The sequence below is a fragment of the Oculina patagonica genome, chromosome 3 (assembly GCF_052425735.1).
Source record: "Oculina patagonica isolate OP01 chromosome 3, crgOcupat, whole genome shotgun sequence".
NCBI lineage: Eukaryota > Metazoa > Cnidaria > Anthozoa > Scleractinia > Oculinidae > Oculina > Oculina patagonica.
In genome coordinates this window covers 12,474,834-12,496,134 of record NC_135760.1, presented here as the reverse complement: position 1 = coordinate 12,496,134, position 21,301 = coordinate 12,474,834, and the positions used below count along the sequence as shown (strand labels likewise).

Here is a 21,301-nt window from a genome sequence, read left to right as displayed (position 1 = left end):
TTTTTTATGTTCGTCTCACCCTCGTTTTTTTCCCGCTCGCTCATGACGGCCTGTTTTATTTCTTTCGCAATCTCCGACGACCAAATCATTGAGACCAAAATTTGTAATTTACACTAAGCATATGAGAGTTTCCCTTCCCTCTCCCCGCTCAATCCCCCCCCCCCCCCCCCCGCCCCCCGCCTCCCCAGCAAAACTCCCGCGAGGCTTGACTCTTCCCAGTTTGTCCGGCTGAGAGCTGTCCGAGTTGGTCCCAGGACTTCGAGGAATGTGACCGGGAAAAAATAACGCAGTTGCCATAAAACAACACAGCAGGATTTTTGTAGTTACGGGAAAATGAAGCGGATAAATACACTTCTTTTGCTTTCATTGCTGTTTATTTTTGACAGATTTTGTCTTCATATAACGGTAAGTTTTTTATTTGATTGTTTATTGGGATCGAACTGCGCTTTAACAGAGGAAACTTTAGGTGATTGCATGCACGCGTCTTGCAATCGATCAGACGAGAGCGAAAAGATCGATCATCACCTTTAGTTTACACAGCTAAAAAACAAATCGTTCAAATTATATATCTTTCTCCTGATGGCTTCAGGAAGTTGCAGATTAGTAAGCAATGTGAGCTATACGCCAACTGCACTGCTTGTGTGCCATGATTTTGTTCGGTTTCAGTGCAGTCATTTGAAAACCAACAGATTTAGAGGATTTTGCAGGACTTAGTTGGTAGATTGACAATATTCAGTGCTCAATATAGAATACTGCGATTTTATTGTAATGACTGACACATTTGGCTGACTGAAAATCATTTTTTCACTTTCACTTTATTTATTTATTTGAAAGTTATAATAAGTAACTAATAATAATTATAATATTATTGTTATTAATAATAAAATATAATATTTTCAATAATTTTTAGGGTTCTGATGAATATGAACCTGATTCTGTGCATCACAGGACTCGGAGAAGTGTATATGCATTATCAAGTAAGTAATTTCTAATTGTTCAGATTATTGAGGCCTTCCAAGGGGTAAAGTGACGAGCGACATCAGCCTGAATACTGGCAACACAGGAACATTTTAACAGCGACATTTTTGACACGGCCTCCATGAAAAGCAGACTTTTCTTTTTTCTTTTTTTTTTGTTATTTGAATTTGTTGTTATTAAATTTTTGTAGTTAGTTAGATAGGTAGATAGTCAAGTAACTTAATTGACTGATGGAAAAACCGTGTATAAATAAAGTTATCTTATCTTATCAGAAACCCATAAGGGTTAAACATTAACTCCCTATGATTCGCATTGTACAAAGAGTTTGCACATTCGATTACACTAAGTACCATATTTGGAAAATCACGAGAAACATTTAACCAATCAAAATTACTATATTTGGATTAAATTCACAGCGCGCGCTAGCTCATGCTCGATGGCGTTATCTTGTTTTTTAACAAACTTGGTTGAATAAAGTTAAATTTGGTTAAATTCTCCTATTTCATCTTCTTAAAGTAGTCTGGAGAACTTCGCTTTGATACACTTAATGCATTTCTTTAGTTGCTGTACGAAATTAACGGCGTTTAGGTTGAAATTCAAGCAACTTGCCGCAAAACCAAAAATTATGTTGCGTGTGTCATTATGTGTATAAAACATTCGCATACGAATTATTTGTGTTTCCAAATATGGTACTTAGCAAAATGAATATTCAAACGCTGTGCGCGCACGTTACACGTTTCAACCCTTATGGGTTTCTGATCTTATCTTATCTTATCATTACAGCACTGAAATGCGATAGTGACACAATGGGACAGCAACACAATAGGGTTAAAAATGACAGCAATATTTACAGCTGTTAGCTCCGCAACATGGGCTCTCAGAAACATGCGCCATTGCAACACGCCTACCCCCCTTTGGAAGGTCTCATTATTTGCATCTAGAGATTGTAAATTTTATATATGACCTTACTATTTTTAATGAACTTTATTGAAGCTTATCCACTTCTAAAACATGTGTTGATTCATTTCAGACATCCCTCAGCCATCAGCTGAGTTCCCCATTGTACTTTTCTCTGATTTGGGTTACAACAATGTTTCTAATGATGGTTACTTCACTCGGCTCAAAGAAGATGAATTCCATGTTTGGGGCAGAACAATAACTGATCAGAAAAGAGAATTCCTCTATCGATCATTGATAGTCTTGCCTGGAAGAACAATCACATTTAAAGGTAAAAATGCTATATGTAGATTTTTCACTCTGTTTTTAACCATTTTAATTTGTGTTACACATATGAAATAGTTTGAATGTGATCATTTATTTTAACAGTTGTTGTCCTGTTCTTAGCAAAACACCAACCTGAAAACATCTCCCTATCTCCTTGTATACTCCTGATTATGTTTGGACAGGAAATGCTCAATTGTCCCTTAATGTCTTCGTCAAAACCCTTTATACCAGTACATCTTGTTTTATTATCGTAGAGGCAAGGTGCCTTAGTGCTTACTTTTACAGCACTGGACTTCAAATCCAGAGGTCCTGGGTTCAAGTCCTCCTTCCTGTGACTGGATAGATTATGTTTGGTGGTACCGAACTCAGTTATTACATGCTTTGTACATTGAGCTAAGTGGTCAGCCTCCAACTAGTTCAGATTTTTAACATTTTTTTGTTCATTAACAATATTTGTTGGTAATTTTTTTTATTGAAGGATAACATTGTGAATCACTCCCAGGACATCAGTGAGTTTGTTTACCCTAAAAAAAGATTTTATTTTTTATTTTCAGCCGGATTTTCAAGTGGAAACAAATTTTCCTCGTCCATCAGTGACATCACCAACATCTCTAACATTCACTTGTGGATGTTTGACAATCAAGATGTCGGTGGCTCATCAGGGATCTGGTACACGCAGTGGGAACACTGGCAAATGGATTTTGCAATCAAGGTAGAGCCGTGTCAAAATTGCACATCACCAGACTGTGGCGGAAAAACCTGTTATTTTGGTACATGTGGTATGGATGGAGAATGTCAGTGCTTAAGTGGATATTCAGGAGATGATTGTTCTACAAGTAAGTTAAATAATGAATTTTGTTGCTATGTCTTTTTGACCCACTTCAGTCAATAATATATTAATTTATTGAATCATTTGACTCTCAAATGATTTTTTTATTCATGCAAGTCAGAGGACAATATTCTCACAGACAGCCAAGCAGTATAGGTTTACTTTTTAGTGACTTGTTTCTCAACATGGCAGTGCTTTACTCCAATAATATTGCTGTAGCATGAAGAATTGAAGTAACTAGAAGTATTGCCTGCCCTCCCCCCCCCTACCCAGTTGGGATAAACCATTGCAGCCCCCACCCCACCCAATCACTTTTGTCAGCTTGCAAGAACAGTCTGGTGGTACCTAACTATACTCCTGGCTAGAGAACAGTACTGAGCAAAAGGACTTTTTATGAGAACATTTTTTAATTTCTAGTTCATTTAGTTTTTCAGCTGAAGGTATGGAAAACATCATACTCTAATTGCAACTTTAGGAATCACAACTATTAACTAAAGATTCTCTTAACCAGATTTCTTCAATAATATTTTTTGAAATATATCACATTTCTTGTTCTCTTTAACACTTCTCTTATTTTCATTTCCAGGACCTACGGATTCCAGTAGTTATCCTTCAATCCAGTACCCGCTTATCTTGTTTCCTAACACCTACTTCACGGGAACACCAAAGCAAGTCTCCCCAGACACTTTTGAAGAGGTTGGCCAAAAACAGCCAGAGTCAGTTGGTTTATACTTACAAATCAATGCGTATTCTATTCAGAAGGAAGATCACCTTCTCTCGAGTTGACCACAATGTTAAGGTTGAGCTCCCCATTGGACGAGACATTGAGGACATTCCGTCTTTTATGATTATGAATGAGGAAGTAGGCAATGAGCTGTGGATTAACTATTCACCCGCCATTGAACTAAGCTTTGCTGTTAAAGTAGCAGACAATCCTGCTTGCACTAATTGTAGTGATGTTGGTGGCTCTTGCTTTACAGGAAGCTGCGTCTGCCTTCCTGGCTATGGTGGAGATAATTGCGAGGGGTCAGCATAATTTGTGTGCGGTGTTGTATATATGATCAATGATGTGCATACTTTTATAACACCACCTTAGCAGGTCCTATTTAAAAGCTAACAAGTCCCATTTGATGTATAGAAAAATAAATCTAAGACTTGCAGAGACCCTTAAATAGAATCTCTCCATTTTAAATACTACTTGTTTCATTTATTTTTTACCTTGACTAAAAATATTTCAAGATCAAGATTTAGAAGCAGTCATCAGTTGTATTGTAGTTCTGATCACAACAAGAGGCAAAGTTCAAATGAGATTATTACATGCAAGTGAACTTAAAAAATACATGCACAATTGTTGACACATTGAAAGTTACACAATAAATAAATCACATACACTTTTATACCTGAGGGTTCAAGTATACCTGTGTTGTTACAGGCTATGAAGGTGGCTGTATATCATTGCATACAATTGTACATAATTTCACACTAGCATGGCCGTAACTTACAAGAGGCAAGACGAGGCACTTGCCGCGTCTTAATTTTTTTTACTTAAAAATAAAACACAAAATATGTTTTGTTGGGAAAGTAATCCCCAGTTGAACAAGATTGATTTTTCTTAAGAAATACCTCATGAAAAATGTGTCTGAAAGCGATTCAGAGCTTCTAGATTTCAAAATTTTATACCCCCAGAACCCACTTTCAAGATCTTGCCTCGTCTATGGCAAAGGTCTGGTTACAGCCCTGACTAGTGAAGTCTACATTCTAGTTTTGTTATTTTTTTTACTCATTTTTCTAACATGAATTTTTGTAGTATTTAAAGCAGCCATATTTATATTACAACGAATCTTCTACACAACAACAACAACAACAACTTTATTTGCACCCTTTACATTCAATTAAATTAACAAGGTACACAAGGTGATGTAAATTGTTAAAAGCTTGCAAAAATTGTGTAGTTTTGTACTAGTTCCTTAAAAGTAAATAAAGAACTTTTAATTTATGTTTGTATTTCTTAACTTTTGAAAACTGGGATTTTTAAATCACTTTACTTCAAGCAGGGTGGAACTGTGGCCTGACACAAAGAGAAAAAAAAAATAAAAAATTGGTATCGCTAGACCTTGGGGTCTTGACCAGCTTTGTGTACAGAAGGAACAAAGTGGCAGTCAGAATACAGGTATAAGACAGTTTTCAACCTCGCCCCCTCGCTCTGGGGGTGGAGAGAGAGACCCTGGGAACGAGGTTGATAGTTTGCATATCATAGAAGTGCCCAACAGGAGTGGAAGCCAATAATTTTTTCCACCCGTTCTACCATTTTTTCTTTTTTGTTTCAATCCAACCCCTCCCCCTAGTCTTCTATGCAACGCATAAACAATCTATAAATAATGAAAGATGGTAAATTTTGAGCTCGGTGAAAACATGAAAATTTCAGATGAAATGTTAGTTAGACACAAGCGTTGGACAAAGAAAAAATCTGAGTAATTCACACGGGTAACTTGGGTCGTCTGGCAACGCGCCCTCGCCCCTCACGTTGCGTGACGTCGCATGAGTAACGTAAGATTGTTGGTTAGGACTGGAACGAGTTTCTGACCCAAGATGGCGACGAATACTGAAGCTATGCAATGGGGGCAGTTGATTTTTACCCATGACAGTAAACCACCAGTGCTTATCAGTAAAGAATCCGTCAAACTAGGGAGAAAAGAAGGTAAGAGTTTCAAGAATCATGAGTTAAAGACCTAAATAATCACATGAGTTGCAGATGGATAGCTCACCAGAACAGTGATGACGGTTGAAACTTGAAACTGATCAGTGTTGTCACTCAATGATTAGTATACGCTTAGCTCAGACGCACAAAACCGAGTATATGCAGTCAGCCTTCGAAGGTTAATGTGTAAAAGATAGTTTATTTAATGGTATAAGCCATTTGCATACGATCAATCCTCAGCAGGCCACGATACAGCTACATCTGAACATCTGTTTGTAAACAACAATACAAACACACTGCTTTATCTTTTCACAGATTGTGATGTCAGCTTCACTGGAAGTAAATTTGTGTCGGGCCATCACTGTACTATTTCAAGAGATCCAGATGGTAAAGTTTGGCTTCGGGACTTCAGGTGATTCAATGCAGATCATTTATTAGTTCACTCAAATTTAGTCTTTGAATTTAAATCAGTTTGTTTTTATAAAAATGAAATGATGTACAATATGATGTTGTTGCATTTCTAGCACTAATGGATCGTTGTTGAATGGGAAGAAAATTACAAAAGATGATGTAAGTGTTATGATAAATAAAAAATATTCAGAAAAGTTTTTGTTTATGTTTTGTTAAAGTTGGTAATATTTCAGTGGAAAATTGGTGATTGGAAATCAGTCCATTTCAAGCAAAGCTAAAATGTTTCAAATTAAAAAAAAAACCAAAGGGAGTAAATATTTAAGTGACTAGAGAGGTAATATATATTTTTTAAATGATGTATGGGCACTGCATACAAAACAAATCTGTCAAAAGTATGCTTTTTAAGTACACACTGTAGTTCAAATTTATTTTACTCTGACTTATGGTGAGTTTTTTTTTTATATACGTTTACAGAAAACACAAATTTGTCACAATGATCAAGTGCAAATAGTTCATCGAAAGGATCACCCAGAGAGTGGTAAATGTCATTTGCTTTGGCATTTCAATTTGAGTACTGCATACAAGTTTTGTTATCACAACCCTCACCCTTTCACAAATTATACAAAAAATTGTTCCTTCTCTTCTAACCCCAGTCTCTACCTTTATTTTGTAGCTAGGTTCCCCCTAACTTATAATATTTTTGTTGTAACTATCATTTGCAGATATTGCATTTGTATTTCAAGACTTAAAGTTTTTGAGGGAGGAGGCTGCATTACTGGACAATACTTTGGAGTATAATAATGATACTGGTCAGTTAAACGTGATGTGATATCAAAGTTTTATTAATCCTTTAACTCTTATGATTCAGGTTGATTATGTTGATTATGTTCAGGTTGGGTAAACAGACCTTGTCAATACTTAAAGCCTCTCCTGGACAAAGACATTAACTACACTACACTACTTCTAAATATTTCACTGCTAGCAAACCTAAAGTGCTGCTCAAATGTCTGCCAATGTTATTTTAATTAATAAATTATTACCCGAAATATTAATTTTATTGCTTTTAGAAGAAGACATTTCTGAAGATGAACAAAAAGGAGTAAAACCAAATGAAATGGGGTCAACGTCTCAAAAAAGATCCCGCAGTGAGGTATACTATCAAAAGAATAGGAGAGCTTGGTAATAAATGTATTTAAAATGTTATAATTGGATTATTAAATTTTGTGATGTGTGTAACTGCACTGTCTAATAATAATAATAATAATAATAATAATAACGAATATTTTTAACAGGATTAACCCATCAGTACTTGAGAGTACTGTTATTTTATGGGTCCTGTAAGATTTTAAAAATTTCAAAAGGTAAAAATACTAAGTTTAAAAACAATGGGCGTCAAAAAAATCATTTTATATTCACTGTTTTATTTTCAGACTGGTCATACTGATGAGGGACCAGAGTTGAAAAAGAAACATCAAGAAGATGAAACATTAGAGGGCAAGAAACCTGATCTACCAGCTCATAACTCCATTGCAGACACACTGCTTTGTAGCATCTGTCAGGTGTGAATAAGAGTTAACGCAAATATATTGAATTCCACAGCAATTCATTATTGAAACAAAATGCCTGCAGATCAAATTGAAGCCACATGTATGCCATATGTACATTAAAAATATTTAGGACAAACTCACAGTTCGACAAAGGTGCTCACCACTTTTAGATCAAAACTGCAAAAAAACAATTTCAATAAGGTCTGCAGAACTACAATTTCTATATGACATTGTATGTTTAAACATTTGAACAGGACTTGATTATTTTCATGGTAAGCAGGAAATAAGTATGATCAGTTACCAGCGAGAAAAGATATTTGTAATTTGTCAGGGAACATTACTTACCAGTGTTAACTTTGACCTTTCATCATCATCATTGTCAAGTCTTGTTGTGCTTGTAGGCGCATAAGGCCGTCAGGCTTTCCGACCAACACTCCCTGTTCCATTCCACCGCTTTGGCTTCTTGCCAGTTCGCCCACCCTGCCTTGTTTCTTTCCTTTTACACTGTCCTTCTCCAAGTTGTCCTTGGCCTCCCTCTCGCTCTTCGGCCTTCTGGTGTCCATCCCAATGATGTGAAGCAGTCATTCGCACCTTTTCTCCTGAGTAACTTTGACCTTTAGGCTAAACTATCAGCCACAATGGTAGCATTTCACATGATCATATACTATAATTATTTATATATTTTTTTCTTTATTGTAGGATATATTTCATGATTGTGTGAGGTGAGTCCAGTAATTAATTTGTCACTAAATACATGAGTAACCAAGCCTGAGGTCATGGTGATTGGATATTTACCAAGAGATGAGACACAGTTAAGGACTATAATCAGAAAAAACTATAATCATAAAAAACTATAATCAGAAAACAAATGAGGGTATTATCCAGCCATCTTGACCAAACAAGCTTGGTAGATCATGATTACACCGAATATAACTTACGATAAGTAACATAAAAGCTCAATCCAAAATCCCATGTTTACAGAGTAAAATTGTACCATAATTTCTAACTGTATCTAACTTAAGCATTGATTTTTTTTTCTAGTTTGCAGCCCTGTATCCACTCATTCTGTGCGGCGTGTTATTCCCAATGGATGGATCGTTCCAATGATTGTCCCAGTGTAAGTATCTTGTCAATAAAATATCAATGTTTAAAAAATATACTCCTATCTGTAGTCCTGGCAAATCCCTCTTTAGTTTTGTGTTCAACAGTTATAAGGCAAACTGGTTATTTACTTAATTTAAAGATTGCAACCATACATATGACATTTGTATGCCTTTTAGGGAAATACCTATAAGGTTGCATGTGATTTATGTTCTTTAATGTTTGATAACAGAGTTTCTTCACCATGCCATGTTAGGTACCTTCCTTTAATTCACCAAATTTGTATTAATTACATCAATGAAGTATGTGTTGTTTTGTTTGTTTGGTAGTGTCGGAAAAAAGTTGAAAGAATTAGCAAAAATCACATCATCAACAACTTGGTTGAAGCTTTCCTCAAAGAACACCCAGGTGAGTGGAATACTTCTAATTATATTAAATAAATAAATATTATTGATTATAATTTAATCTTAATTTGCAAGTATTTTAAAAACATTTCATCTATATTTTGCATGAGCCAGTGTTTCCTGTTATTAAATAGAGAGACGGCGATCAGAAGAAGAACTCAGAGAAATGGATTCAAAAAACAAAATCACAGAGGATATGGTGGGTGTACACATAAAGTGTAAGACAATTTATTTTTTTAAAAAAATATACATTTGTGCATCAAGTCAACATACGTATGCAAATATAGTGCATTAATTCAACCAAGTCTGGATGTAAGTTTTGAATGAGAACTAGTGGAGGGACCCTGAGAGGGTCATGAGGAGAATAGGGAGTGGGAGGGGTGGGTGGAGTGGGAGGGGTACAGGGCCAGAGGTGGGAGAAAACAATGCCAGTAGTGAGATTTCTCAATGTGGTGGGAACCCTCCACCAGCCACTCGCACCCCCGGTCCTCCCCCCCCCTCCCCCACCCTCCCCACTAGTCGCTTGCCTCCTCAACTGATTGAGTCGGAAACTGTTGCCTCATTAGTGCTACATTGCTCCCCCGCCCACTCGGGCGGTCTTGGTGGTCTCGGCCGTCCTCCGGCCCCTCGGCTTGGGGATGTCGTCGCTGCGTCGATCCTTCTCTCTTCGCTGCCCGCTCGCGCGTCGTCTCTTGATGGGCTGTTCCTCCTCTCCGTGCCTGCCCCCTCGCTCGACCACATTCGCGTGTCCGCGTCTGGCGTCACTTCCTCGGGGGGCATGCCTCTCCTTCGCGACACGCGGTGGCCGCTGGCGGCTTCGGGCACCGACTGTGTCGGCTGGTCGTGGGGCGGGTCGATTTCTGCCATCGGGGGCAGTTCAGGGGTTTTGCTGGTCTGGTGCTTCCCCGGGGCCTCGTCATCCTTTTTTCCTTTTTTCGTCCGCTTCCGTGTTTCTTTCCCCCACTCTCCCCTGTCTCCGAGATGGTGGGAACAGAAGAAATTTGGAAAATGTGCAGAAGAAATAGCACTTGTAAAGATGCAGGAACCTCTTAGTTTAAGACAGGAACTGGGAGTTAAATGTATCAAGAGCTGGTAGTTCAGACACCCCTGCTGTCCACCTTCACTGGGAAATTATCAAGCTAGCATGCATGAATTATGGGATGCACAGTGGCCTAATGGTTAGCCTGCCAAACTCCGGAGTGGATGCTCTGGGTTCAAGCCTTGCCCGGGTTATTGTGTTGTGTTCTTGGGTAAGACACTTTACTTTTATAGTGCCTCTCACCACCCAGGTGTATAAATCGGAACTGGCAAAATAATGCTGGGGGACAAGCATCACATCCAGGGGAGAGTAGAAATATTCCTAGCTGTTTAAAGCTGTCAAAACTGTGATAAGATCTGGCAGTATGTGCCACTTGGCTCGAGGCTGCCCTTAATCTACCTTTGTGTTGCTGAGGCCTTTTATAATTTGATATCAGTATCAACATGTTTTGCAGCTTAAACCAAAGCGTACAACAAGAGGTTTGTTTGGCTCGCCATCCTTTATAATTGATGATGATGATGATGAGGAGGATGAAGATGATGAAGATGAGGATTACAGCGATGACTCTGACAGAGAGGATGACCTCGTGTAGGAACTGTTGCATTTAATAATAGGCTATTTCCGAGTTACCCTATGCCTCTGTTTTTTAAACGAGTCTACCTGCGAAATCATTCATGAAAATGAGTTTCACCTTCAAGTCCATTTTCATGCAAATCAAACTAATTTTCATTTAAAAGGTTTCGCACATAGACTCGTTTTGAAACAGAGGCAAAGGGTAACTCGGAAAAGGCCTATTACACTTTATCATTTGGCACATGCTGTCATGCAAGCTTCAATTTCATTTTCATTTTGAATTCATTTGCAGACTTAAGGTTTAGGAGACTACATTTAACAGACCTACAGGTTGTCTGACCTTTCGATATACTTTATTTCATGTACATTGTTTCATAGTCTATGGGAAACTAGAAAAGTTTAAAATTGATTTGAGTTAGAACCAATCATGTGACCTTACTTGAGGTTTTCAGTGATGTTCAGAAAATAATAAATGGAAATCTCTGGAGAATCACTGTTCACCCTGGAATTATGGACAGTGGAGCTCTGGGGATCATTCTGAGACTGACAGTCAGAAACATTATAATTTTTTATTATAATATTATACTATTTTCTAACAGTTTATGTACAATGATAAAGTATTAAAAGTATTTTTTAGTACAGCCATTATCATAAGCTACATATAGATTGCTTATTTGGATTCATTCTCATCCCCAGAGCTGCTTGTCTCTCTTAGCCAGCTGAGCCTGGGGCACAAAGAACAAGTGACACTGGGGGCGCATGATTTGATTGGCTATGTTATGGTTTAATTTTATCTTTGGTTTCATTTTCTTCTGTTTTTTGTTTTCCCGTTTGGGCGTGAGTTACATTTACATCTAGAAAAAATTTTCAAACCAGTTTGATTTTCATTTCCCTTTGTTTCAGATTATGATAATGAATACAAGACAATAATAAATAAAAATCAAACTGGTTTGAAAAATTTTAAACCAAATATAAAATTAAACCACAACAGCTACATCACTTAAACAAAGGAAATTTAAATTTGGCAAATCAAATCAACCGTTTAAAATCCCTTTTACTATGGTTCATTTGATTGGCTAGATTTAAATTCTCTTTTAAAAAATATAGCCAATCAAATCTTGGGTCCCCAGAGCCACTTGTTGCTTGGGCCCCAGGCTCAGCCGGCTAAAAAGGACAAGCAGCTCTGGGGACGAGAATCATCTTGATTTATTTCAAATCTTTTCTTTAAATAACAGAGGAGTAGCAGTAATGCCATCGTCGTTGGGGGGTTTGTTTGGATTCGCCTCCTCAAGGTTAGTATTCTACATTTTTCTTTATATTCATTTGCGAAAGGGCACTACCCATAATAATGATTAATTCCTTAGCGCAATTAATTAAACCCCAGAAACTTGATACTCTTTTCAAACAGTTAGTGGCTCTTCTTCAATGTTCCTTACAAATTGTGAGTGTCTAGGAGCACTTAAAGGTTGAGACAAGGTCATTTTATATTAAATAATATGCACTAAGACCGTAGTTGTTGGTCTGACCAGGATTGTCAAACCCATGACAATCCTGCATTTGAAACTTGTCAGAGCTCAACCAAGGTGCCCAGCTTGAATTAAAGTTCAAATGTTCTACTTGCAATTGTAAGTTTATTGCGGTTTTCAGTGAAATGCGAACTCTGAAATTCAAAATCCAACTAGCGATTACGTTTTTTTCTGTCGTCAATCATAATTATGGCGACTGCCAACGAACCATGACAAACAGAAACAAACAAAATGGATCGAAATCTACTAATCACAACTGACAGTCGTGAGCTTTTGACCTTTTGAAAGGAAACTTATGTTTCCCGAGAGGTCCGCTAAGATGATTGAACTTCAGAGTTCGCATTTCACTGAAAACCGCAAATATAATAATATAACGGAATGTTTCTTCAATTTGTGTAATAATATTTGTTTTTTCAATTTGTGTAATCTAAAAAGTTAGAAATATAACTAAGAGAAGCATCTAGTGATTTAGTTCTTGTAACAATAATTAAAACCTTAACTTCCTTTAACTATTGAAGGCCAGTTCCCACAAGCTGCAGACTTTGTCCTGGTTACATTTCACCTGCCACGCCCTCTTGTTCAGCGAGTACAAGTGAAGGTTGGTGCTAATAATAAGTGTTAGAGTATTAATTACCACTTTTTAACAATTATCCTAACTTTTGAATTAACAGCCTTTTCCTGCAGTTGCTACATTTGGAGGCACATTTTTTTGTTACACTGTCACTGCAAGCAGTCGCTCTTTTTCTCTGAAGTCCTTTGTGGTGAAAAGAGACTCTCCCAGTCCAGGCTGAATAAGATTTAAAAATCTAATGTTTTAACTGGAAGATTTAAATTATTTATTTATTTATTCTGTCATTTGTTTTTGTTTTAGCTTTTTTAATTTAATTAATGTTTCTACAAGAACATCTTCTTTAGCTTATGACACTGACCAAGGAATTTCAATCACTAAACAATCAGTGCATTAAAGATACAGTGTATTTCATGGAATTTTAATCAAAAGCATATTATTCAATTTCCTGCAAACAGTTTTCTAAACAAAGAGTCTATAAACGTGGTTGTTACCAATGGTAAATGTTTATTCAATTAGGTAATAATTGTGAATTATTTTTGAAGGTTCATCAACGAGTGTAACTCCACCAGACTTCACATGTACTCCAGGTCAAATTCACATATTATGTCAGTGTTGTATTCAACCTATGCCGCACAGCTGGCCTGATACAATGACAGGAAGAGTTCCTGCACAGAAATGTAAGTGTTCATTTACAAAATTGATACAATCACCGATTGATAGTGATTTTTACATAATTTTATTTTCATTTGCCATTTAAATTTCAGTGAAATCATTTAAAAACATATAGCTCTGTAGTAATGCTAAGAAATTGTCTAAGTACATCTTAAAAACTAAATCAATATTAATAGAAGGTTTGTTTTTGATGATCTAATGAATTTATTTTTAATTAGGTAATTAGTTTAATTTTTTACGTAACAAGCTTTTTTGTGTAGGTTCAATCTGTCTTAAACATTTCTGCCACTTGTTATGGGGCTGCAGGAGAGCTAGTGGCTGTCAAGGATGTCTAAATAAATTTACAGGTAAAAAGCAATTTAGATGGTATGTTCCTTAAGGTTACTATTGTTAGGGGCTACTAATTTTAGCGATTTTAGCGAGTTGGTGCAAAAATCGCTAAATTAATTGCTTGCTAAAATTTGTCTCGATGAAATTTAATACACGTTAAATTTACCGGTAAGTACCCCTGAAACTCCTAACTTTTTAAATTTTTTAAAAAATCGCTATAAATTAAATAGTCGCTAAATCTTTCTCTGAAAAAATCACTAAAATTAGTATCTGCTAAAAATAGCAACCTTAAGGCATATTGTTAATAAGTTAATGCTAATTTTAAAAAAAAAAAAAAAGGGGGGGGTGGGGGGGGGGGGGTGTTGTTCCCGCGTGAGTAGGGGGCAGCAAATTTAGATGTGTCGATTAAGACAATCAATTAGATTCTTGGCTTTCCAAGAGAACATGCTACTCTATGATTCATAATAATTAATAATAATACAATAATTGTTTATGATGATGATGATTTAATCAGTCATTTGTTTCATTATCTTGATTTGTTTGTCAATTTTTTCATAACAGATTTTAAGTTTGGAGAAAATGACCTTCTATCAATAATCAACAACAATCGTTATGAATCCCAAATACTAAAGGTAGGAATATAATATTTTTGAACATTGTCAATGAATTAAAATTTTATTTCAATTGACATTTTATGTCTTCTTTATTTTGGAGAGTTAAATTCAATGTGTTATCACTCTTGCTATGCGCGGGGATGGGCAAGCTTGCTTAAATAAAAGTGACTCTGATTACAAGCCATGTTTTGTGATCTGAATAAATTAAAAAAACAGTTCACAACTTTCCTTGGTAAGTTTGATGGAAGTATTGTCTGCTGTTTAACATGTATTTCTGAGAATCATGATAGAATATTTTTTATCCCCCCCCCCCCCTCCCCTGTTCACCACTCTGTAGTTTTTTTGAAAAAAAAAATAAACATTTAGATAATCCCTGAGTGTTGTCTAGATTTTCCTGACTAGTTATTTTCAGGAATTTCAGGATTACTCTTGGGGAATACAAACCTCTGTCACACTGTGATCTAGATGCATAGTCTGCCCACTGTAGACCCTGGCTGTACCAGTTGCGCTTACAATAAATATTATGCATTTATGTTTTGAAATCACAGGATTATTTAATAAAAGAAAGTCTCAGTGAACAAGACCTATTACAGAGATGTCTCCTTAAATTAAACTCCAAAGAATACACAACAGTGGGTGAGTAAATACTTTACACAATACTTAAGTTTGATTTCAGCTGATCAACCATGCATGATCTCTCTTCTCCATCAATAAGCGATTCCCTCTATGGAATGAGCACACACCTGCAGGGAATCACGGTAGTTGCCTGCAGGCCCGCGCTATAAAGGGAATTGAGTATTGTAGCTCAGAGTATGTTTTTGCGTTTTCACAGTGACAGACCTTCAGATTCAACCCCTATTCCAGACCCCGGAATAGGGGGGTGGGTGGCACTGAGAGGAAGTTCCGAAGAGAGCAGTTTCCCTTCAGATCTGCCACTTACTTTTACTTTTGTCAGAAATTGATTATGGTAATTTTTCATCAGATGGGGCATCTCATGATATCAACTCCTCAACTGTGCTTTGCTACAGATGTGGTTTGCGAAATTTCCAGGAGCTTGCATATCAGTTTCGTCGTGACATACCAAGAGATAAGTTGCCAGGTGGGTCCAGTCTAATGTTTAACTCTGCCCTTACAGCAAAGGGATTTATAAACCATATACTGTAATGATGAAATTGTAATGTAAAAAAAAAGGTTGAGTCTGTGTCTGAGCCAAGTGGCCCATACAGCCAGAGCTTATCCCGGTACTAGGAGTGCTACTCCCCCTGGATGGGATGCTAGTCCATCGCAGGGTTACCCCCCAGCAGGAAATTCCCCGGATACCCATTTATACACGTGGGTGCCCAAGAACCTCGGAGTCGAGCGCGCTAGCCATCAGGCCACTGTGCCTTCCATGTACTGTAATGGTGAGATATAATATTGTAATGTATTTTTTTTAATCTGACATAGAGTCGGTGCTTAGCCGTGTTGATTGCTACTGGGGCAAGAACTGCCGAACACAGAAGACCAAACCACTTCATGCAAGGTAAATCAACAACTGTAAGATGTGCAATACTCATGTACTAATTATTTTATTGTTATTAAAAACTAGCAATGGTTTATTGCAGTTCTTGAGTTTTAATTGGATAACAGGCAATGATATATGAGCTCATATACCATTGGCCACAATAATGGCAGCCATTATGCGTCAATGAATACAGCTGGGAAGTTCAAATATTGCAATTCTTTGGGCCTTTTTAAATAAATATTGTTATTCCACTCATGCTTGTTGAATATGAGATAGTTATAGCCAACTCAGCACTCTGTGCCTTGTTGGCTATCTATCATCTCATGTCCAACGCACACTCCCAGAAATAAAAAAAAAAAAAAAAAAAAAAAAAAAAAAAAAAAAAAAAAAAAAAAAAAAAAAAAAAAAAAAAAAAAAAAAAAAAAAAAAAAAAAAAAAAAAATATTTTACTTAAATTAAATTAAGGGGTTTTAAATGTTTTCACATTTCTTCATAGTTAAAAATAGATTAGATTAAATAAAACCACCAAATTGAATAGAAAAGAATGGAAAACCCAATCAGTTTGTTCATTTTTAATTAAATAGAGTACATGCTGCTGTGTACTCATATTGGAGTTAAATAATTGTTTGTTCTCCCTTTACAGTCGCTTCAATCACATTTGTGAACAGACAAGATTTTAGCTGCTTGACCTACTTTACCAAAGCAAGAATTCTGATGCTACCATAAAAATATGAGCTCAGTATAAACATGACTGTGCCTACATCAGCTGTAAAATCAAAATATTCTGGCAATTAACCAGACATACATGTACATGGTGTACCAATATTCTAATAAAAAACATCACTAAACCTCCTTGTTTATCTGAAATGTATTTGAGTGGTGAAGAAGAGTTTGAGTGAAATTGCCTTGTTTTAAGTTTGACGCAAAATAATAATGAACAATGTTATGTGAACAACATTTCCAAGAAATTTGTACATTGCAAACTGGGAGGCATATTGTTTTAATACCATACAGCAGGCTCATTTTCAAAATACCCATTTAGATTAAGAAAGCATCCCTGTCACTACAGTTTTTACTGCCACTATGCAAAAGGTTTTTTAGTTTAAACTTCTATTGTTTGAATATTCAGAGCAGAATTTCTCTGCATGTGAAAGACCCATGACTTTGACACAGTAAATCGAATATGATACCCTAATAAAAATATCACTGAGCCTCTGTTTTTATCCAAAATGTCACCATTGTACCCCATTATTTTGCTATAACATTGTGTTGCTATCCCATTTCAGTCCTGTGATGACATGGCTTGTGGCTTTTAAAATGTTTCATGTCGCCAGTTTCTAGGGTCATGTCGCTTGTTGCTTTTACCCCTTGGAAGGCCTTTTTCACATATTACAAATTTCTACTGTTTGTTAATTCAGAGAGAAATTTTTCTATTGAAATATTCAGAGGAGAGTTTCTGTGTGTAAAAGACTTGTGGCTCATGTGCACACAATAAACATTGAGTCACACCCATTCAAATGCACAGGAATCAAACCCATGGCCTTGATTCCCGTCAGGGACTCAATTTTTGCATGTCCCATGCTCCTGTCATTGTTGAAAAATTCATCTTCATACTTCTCACCTAGCTGAAAATTTACCATGATTTAATGATTTCCACATTGCTGATCCTAGCAGCAATGCAGGACGCGTGTCACATATCAACCTAGTAAATCGCAGCTTACCACGAGTCTCTTGTAGCTCAGTTGGTTAGAGCGCCAAACCGGTATCTGGGAGGCCATGGGTTTGATTCCCGTCAGTTTGTCCGGTGTCGTTGTTGAAAAATTTATCTTCATTATTTATCACCAAGCTAAAAATAATTATTTACCACAAATTTCTATTGTTTGTATATTCAGAGGGGAATTTCTCTGCATGTAAAAGTGTTGTGACTTTGACACTTAGACACAATAGACTTGGAGTCACTCTCTTTCAAACACGCACACAACTTGGAAATTCCCTATCTAAGGAAATATTTACCGGTATGCTTGCATATTCAAAGAATAGGAATTTGTAAATGAGATAGAAACTGCCCAAACTGGCCATTTTGCTCATTAATGAATGTCTATGTTTGAATGTCTAGATGAGAATTTCTGTGTGGAAAAATACTTGAAATACAGAATAGAAATGGAGTCACGCCCTTTTTAAAGTATGTTTCACTGATACGTAATCAATCACTTCCTTGCAACCTTCAGCATGCGCAGTAGAAACTTAATGCAAAATATCACTCAAGCCTGACTAATAAAAATTATCTAAATACAAAGAGAACTCACATTTTTGAAAAATTGAATGTACAGTTTAATTTCATCTTTTCCAGCTTTACATTGTCCAGATAAATCAACATCATTTCCACTTGGATGAGCTTGTTTTTTGGTTTTTAAAACTTTTTTTTCCTCCTCCAGAGCAACTGAAGGCAATAGAGTAAAGTTTAGACAAAGCTTGTCTTCAGGTGCTCTGACAGGGTTTTTAATTCTTTTTTTACAAATAGAAACTGAAAGTTGTTGGAGCATTTCTTGTTAAACATTTTGTTTTGGTTTTGTGACTTTTTGTTGTTGTTTTTTTTCATTTTTTTTATTTTTTTAAATTGGTTTTGTTGTTTTTATTGTTTTTTTTTTTCTGGGTCGGATTGAAAATACCTGCAATGTTCAGGGATGGCTGTAGGTTGTGGGATGTTGGGTATTGGGTACATGCATGTATCTGGGTGTAAAATTTGGGAGGTGTAAGGAAGGTTTGGGAAAAAAACGAGTTTTGGGTAATGGAAAAAGAAATGGCTTTTGGGTAAAAAAAAAACGATTTGGGTAAAGGGAGGTTTGGCAAAAAAAAAAAAAAAAAAAAAAAAAAAAAAAAAAAAAAAAAAAACGGGTTTTGGGTAAAAAAAAAAACGATTTGGGTAAAGGGAGGTTTGGCAAAAAAAACGGGTTTTGGGTAAAAAAAAAACGATTTGGGTAAAGGGAGGTTTGGCAAAAAAAAAACAGATTTTGGGTAATGGAAAAATGAATTTGGGAAAGGGAGGTTTGGCGAAAAAAAAAACGAGTTTTGGGTTAAAAAAAAAACGATTTGGGAAAGGGAGATTTGGCGAAAAAAAAAACAGGTTTTGGGTAAAAAAAAACGATTTGGGAAAGGGAGGTTTGGCGAAAAAAAAACTACTGCAGTAGTGGGGATTTGGGTTGCAGGTAATAAGGGAAATTTTTTAGATTTTTTGATTTTTTTTTCCTTTTCAATTTTTTTGTAAGTTTTTCTTTTGTTTTTGAGTCATTTTAAATTATTTTTACCCGCTCACCAAGTAGAAAGATGTTGCTTGTTTACAAATCATGTTGAAAAAAAAAATAAAAAAAAATGTTCATGGCTTCAGGAGCATTCTGCCATGAACGGTGGTGACGACCTGCTCCCGGTCAGTTACGTCGTGGTCGACGTCTCCGTGGATAGGGTGCTGTTTGTTCCCGTGCCTGACCCTAAACATTGAAAAGCATCAAATTTAATAAGAGCATTTTTCAATTGAGTGTCGCAAAAACCAAAAGTTAAGTAATTACTCTGGCCAGTAACAAAGGACAAGGTAGCAAAAGGGGTGTCATGATCCTGTTTCACGCACAAATTTTAACCAAATTCATGCATCATGTATGGTTTTAGTTTTGATTAGCTGAGAAAGAGGTGAGATTATTTAACCAATTACATTAAGGGAAACCGGAGCAAAACCAAAGCAAACACAAACTACTTGCCACACTCAAGTAGAATCTTGTTTTTTTGCATCTCTAGTGCTAATTTTATGTAAATTAGAAATTTACAAAATTTAAAAATAGCAATTTGCTAGAAGATAGCCTGGTGCCAACAACTTCGAGAAAAAAAAAACCCAAGTTTTATCAATTCAAAGTACACACATGATTTTATGCTGCATTCACAACATGACTGAAAATGTTCATGAGAAACACTTTTCCCGGCCTGAACATGTTTGTAACTGCACTGTTAACACAAGTAGTACTTTAAAATACAGTATTGATACAATGCAGTTTAACAGCACTCCTATCAAGTCATTAAAATTACCCTTTTGTGTTTAGTCATGATCACTGCATCACATCCATTGTGTGGTGAACACATGTTTTATTTTGTTGTCAGACTAAACGTTTCTTCAGCCACTTGTGAATGCAAAACTTAAAACATATTCCTTTTACTCATACCTCAGGAACAAACGCTTCCCCATTCCACACACGCTTCACCCGCCTTCTTCGAGCTCTGTTTGATGGAGATGGTTCAAAAGTCGCTCGCTCCTATAATTTAAAAATGATACATCATATTAAAACCCTGACTTGCATTAAATGCTGTGTAAGTTTCATCCACCCTTGGAACAGCTATGTTAACTTTCCCAGAGTAATCAATACAAAAAAATATATAACTAAGCTTATATTGGCCGATTTGGGGTAGAAATTAAGAAAAATCCATTTTGAACAATTTGTACATAAATTGTCAGCAACAAATGAATAAATCTTAAACTAACCTGGGATTGGTGAATGATGCCTTCAAGAGGTGTGGAACCAGCTGGATTCTGGAGAGCTGCGCCAAAGAGCAGTTGATACGCAGTCCTCAGGTAGTAATGGACATATCCCATTGTGTCAGCTGTGTCTACACCAGAAGTCCCAGCAACAGGCAACTCCTCAGTCTTAATTCTAGCACACATCTCCAATGCATTTTGCATCGAGTTTAATGCCATGTCCTCAGAAGTGATAGGCTTTTCAGCTGGCAGCTTAGAAGAATCATGACTGGAGCCAGGGAGATGACCTGTATCACTCAAAACTGCAGTTTTCTCCATTTCATCATTGAAAACTGCAGGGACACCAGCCTCTTCCACTTGCTGGGTTTTCTTGAGCAGGCCTGACTCATCGCCACACTCTTCAGAGTTTCTCTTTCGTTTCCTTTCGCCCTCAGTGGGTGTTATCATTACATCTGTGGTAGTCATTTCTTCTGAAGCTCCATCCAGTAAGGAGACCTTCTCAGTAGGCATGCTGATGTTAATCTCAGAAGTCTCTGACTCTGCCATAACATCACTGTCGACAGACAAAATAACAGATGCACTTTCGCCGTTAACATCTGTGGTAGTCATTTCTTCTGTAGCTCCATCCAGTAAGGAGACCTTTTCACTGGATAAGTCGATGTTAATCTCAGAAGTCTCTGACACTGGCATCGCACAACACTGTTGTCAGGCAAAATAACAGATGCACTTTCGCAGTTAACATCTGTGGTAGTCATTTCTTCTGT

At 36.6% G+C, this 21,301-nt stretch overlaps 2 protein-coding genes, 1 long non-coding RNA gene and 1 pseudogene across 5 annotated transcripts; 3 read left to right on the top strand and 1 right to left on the bottom strand.

The window, feature by feature from the left end:
- Window positions 1-274: 274 nt before the first annotated feature.
- On the top strand, window positions 275-4,944 carry LOC144646640 (uncharacterized; annotated as a pseudogene). The gene is made up of 5 exons (XR_013569462.1): window positions 275-405; window positions 911-977; window positions 2,009-2,206; window positions 2,757-3,038; window positions 3,618-4,944. The product of XR_013569462.1 is annotated as an uncharacterized LOC144646640 (transcript).
- A 674-nt stretch (window positions 4,945-5,618) lies between these two features.
- Window positions 5,619-16,873, top strand: LOC144646639 (E3 ubiquitin-protein ligase CHFR-like). Of its 2 annotated transcripts, none has more exons than XM_078506296.1 (21): window positions 5,619-5,729; window positions 6,045-6,141; window positions 6,254-6,299; window positions 6,615-6,678; window positions 6,863-6,949; window positions 7,211-7,290; window positions 7,571-7,699; window positions 8,387-8,409; window positions 8,729-8,804; window positions 9,118-9,196; window positions 9,327-9,391; window positions 10,686-10,819; window positions 12,040-12,096; window positions 12,849-12,928; window positions 13,444-13,578; window positions 13,834-13,920; window positions 14,465-14,535; window positions 15,066-15,153; window positions 15,500-15,616; window positions 15,964-16,039; window positions 16,665-16,873. In XM_078506296.1, exons 1-21 carry the CDS (start codon window positions 5,621-5,623, stop codon window positions 16,699-16,701), a joined length of 1,737 nt encoding a protein of 578 aa, XP_078362422.1. In that variant the 5' UTR covers window positions 5,619-5,620; the 3' UTR covers window positions 16,702-16,873. The 2 variants fall into 2 exon arrangements, with proteins under 2 accessions (XP_078362422.1, XP_078362421.1); XM_078506295.1 differs by having other exon boundaries at window positions 7,208-7,290.
- A 1,834-nt stretch (window positions 16,874-18,707) lies between these two features.
- Window positions 18,708-19,175, top strand: LOC144646638 (uncharacterized). Its single transcript, XR_013569461.1, has 2 exons — window positions 18,708-18,862; window positions 18,951-19,175. It is a non-coding gene; the product is annotated as an uncharacterized LOC144646638 (long non-coding RNA).
- Window positions 18,928-21,063, bottom strand: LOC144646637 (uncharacterized). The gene is made up of 3 exons (XM_078506293.1): window positions 20,544-21,063; window positions 20,227-20,316; window positions 18,928-19,506 (listed from the first exon to the last, which is right to left on the bottom strand). Exons 1-3 carry the CDS (start codon window positions 21,045-21,047, stop codon window positions 19,447-19,449), a joined length of 654 nt encoding a protein of 217 aa, XP_078362419.1. The 5' UTR covers window positions 21,048-21,063; the 3' UTR covers window positions 18,928-19,446.
- Window positions 21,064-21,301: the final 238 nt, after the last annotated feature.

Coding starts and splice junctions, on each gene's coding strand:
- LOC144646639 (XM_078506295.1), top strand. CDS start 5,621: ATGGCGACGAATACTGAAGCTATGCAATGGGGGCAGTTGATTTTTACC. Junction 10,820..12,039: donor GACAGAGAGGATGACCTCGT/GTAGGAACTGTT, acceptor TTTAAATAACAG/AGGAGTAGCAGTAATGCCAT. Junction 16,040..16,664: donor ACCAAACCACTTCATGCAAG/GTAAATCAACAA, acceptor CTCCCTTTACAG/TCGCTTCAATCACATTTGTG.
- LOC144646637 (XM_078506293.1), bottom strand. CDS start 21,047: ATGCCTACTGAGAAGGTCTCCTTACTGGATGGAGCTTCAGAAGAAATG. Junction 20,317..20,543: donor GCATCATTCACCAATCCCAG/GTTAGTTTAAGA, acceptor TTTAAATTATAG/GAGCGAGCGACTTTTGAACC. Junction 19,507..20,226: donor GGGAAGCGTTTGTTCCTGAG/GTATGAGTAAAA, acceptor TTCAATGTTTAG/GGTCAGGCACGGGAACAAAC.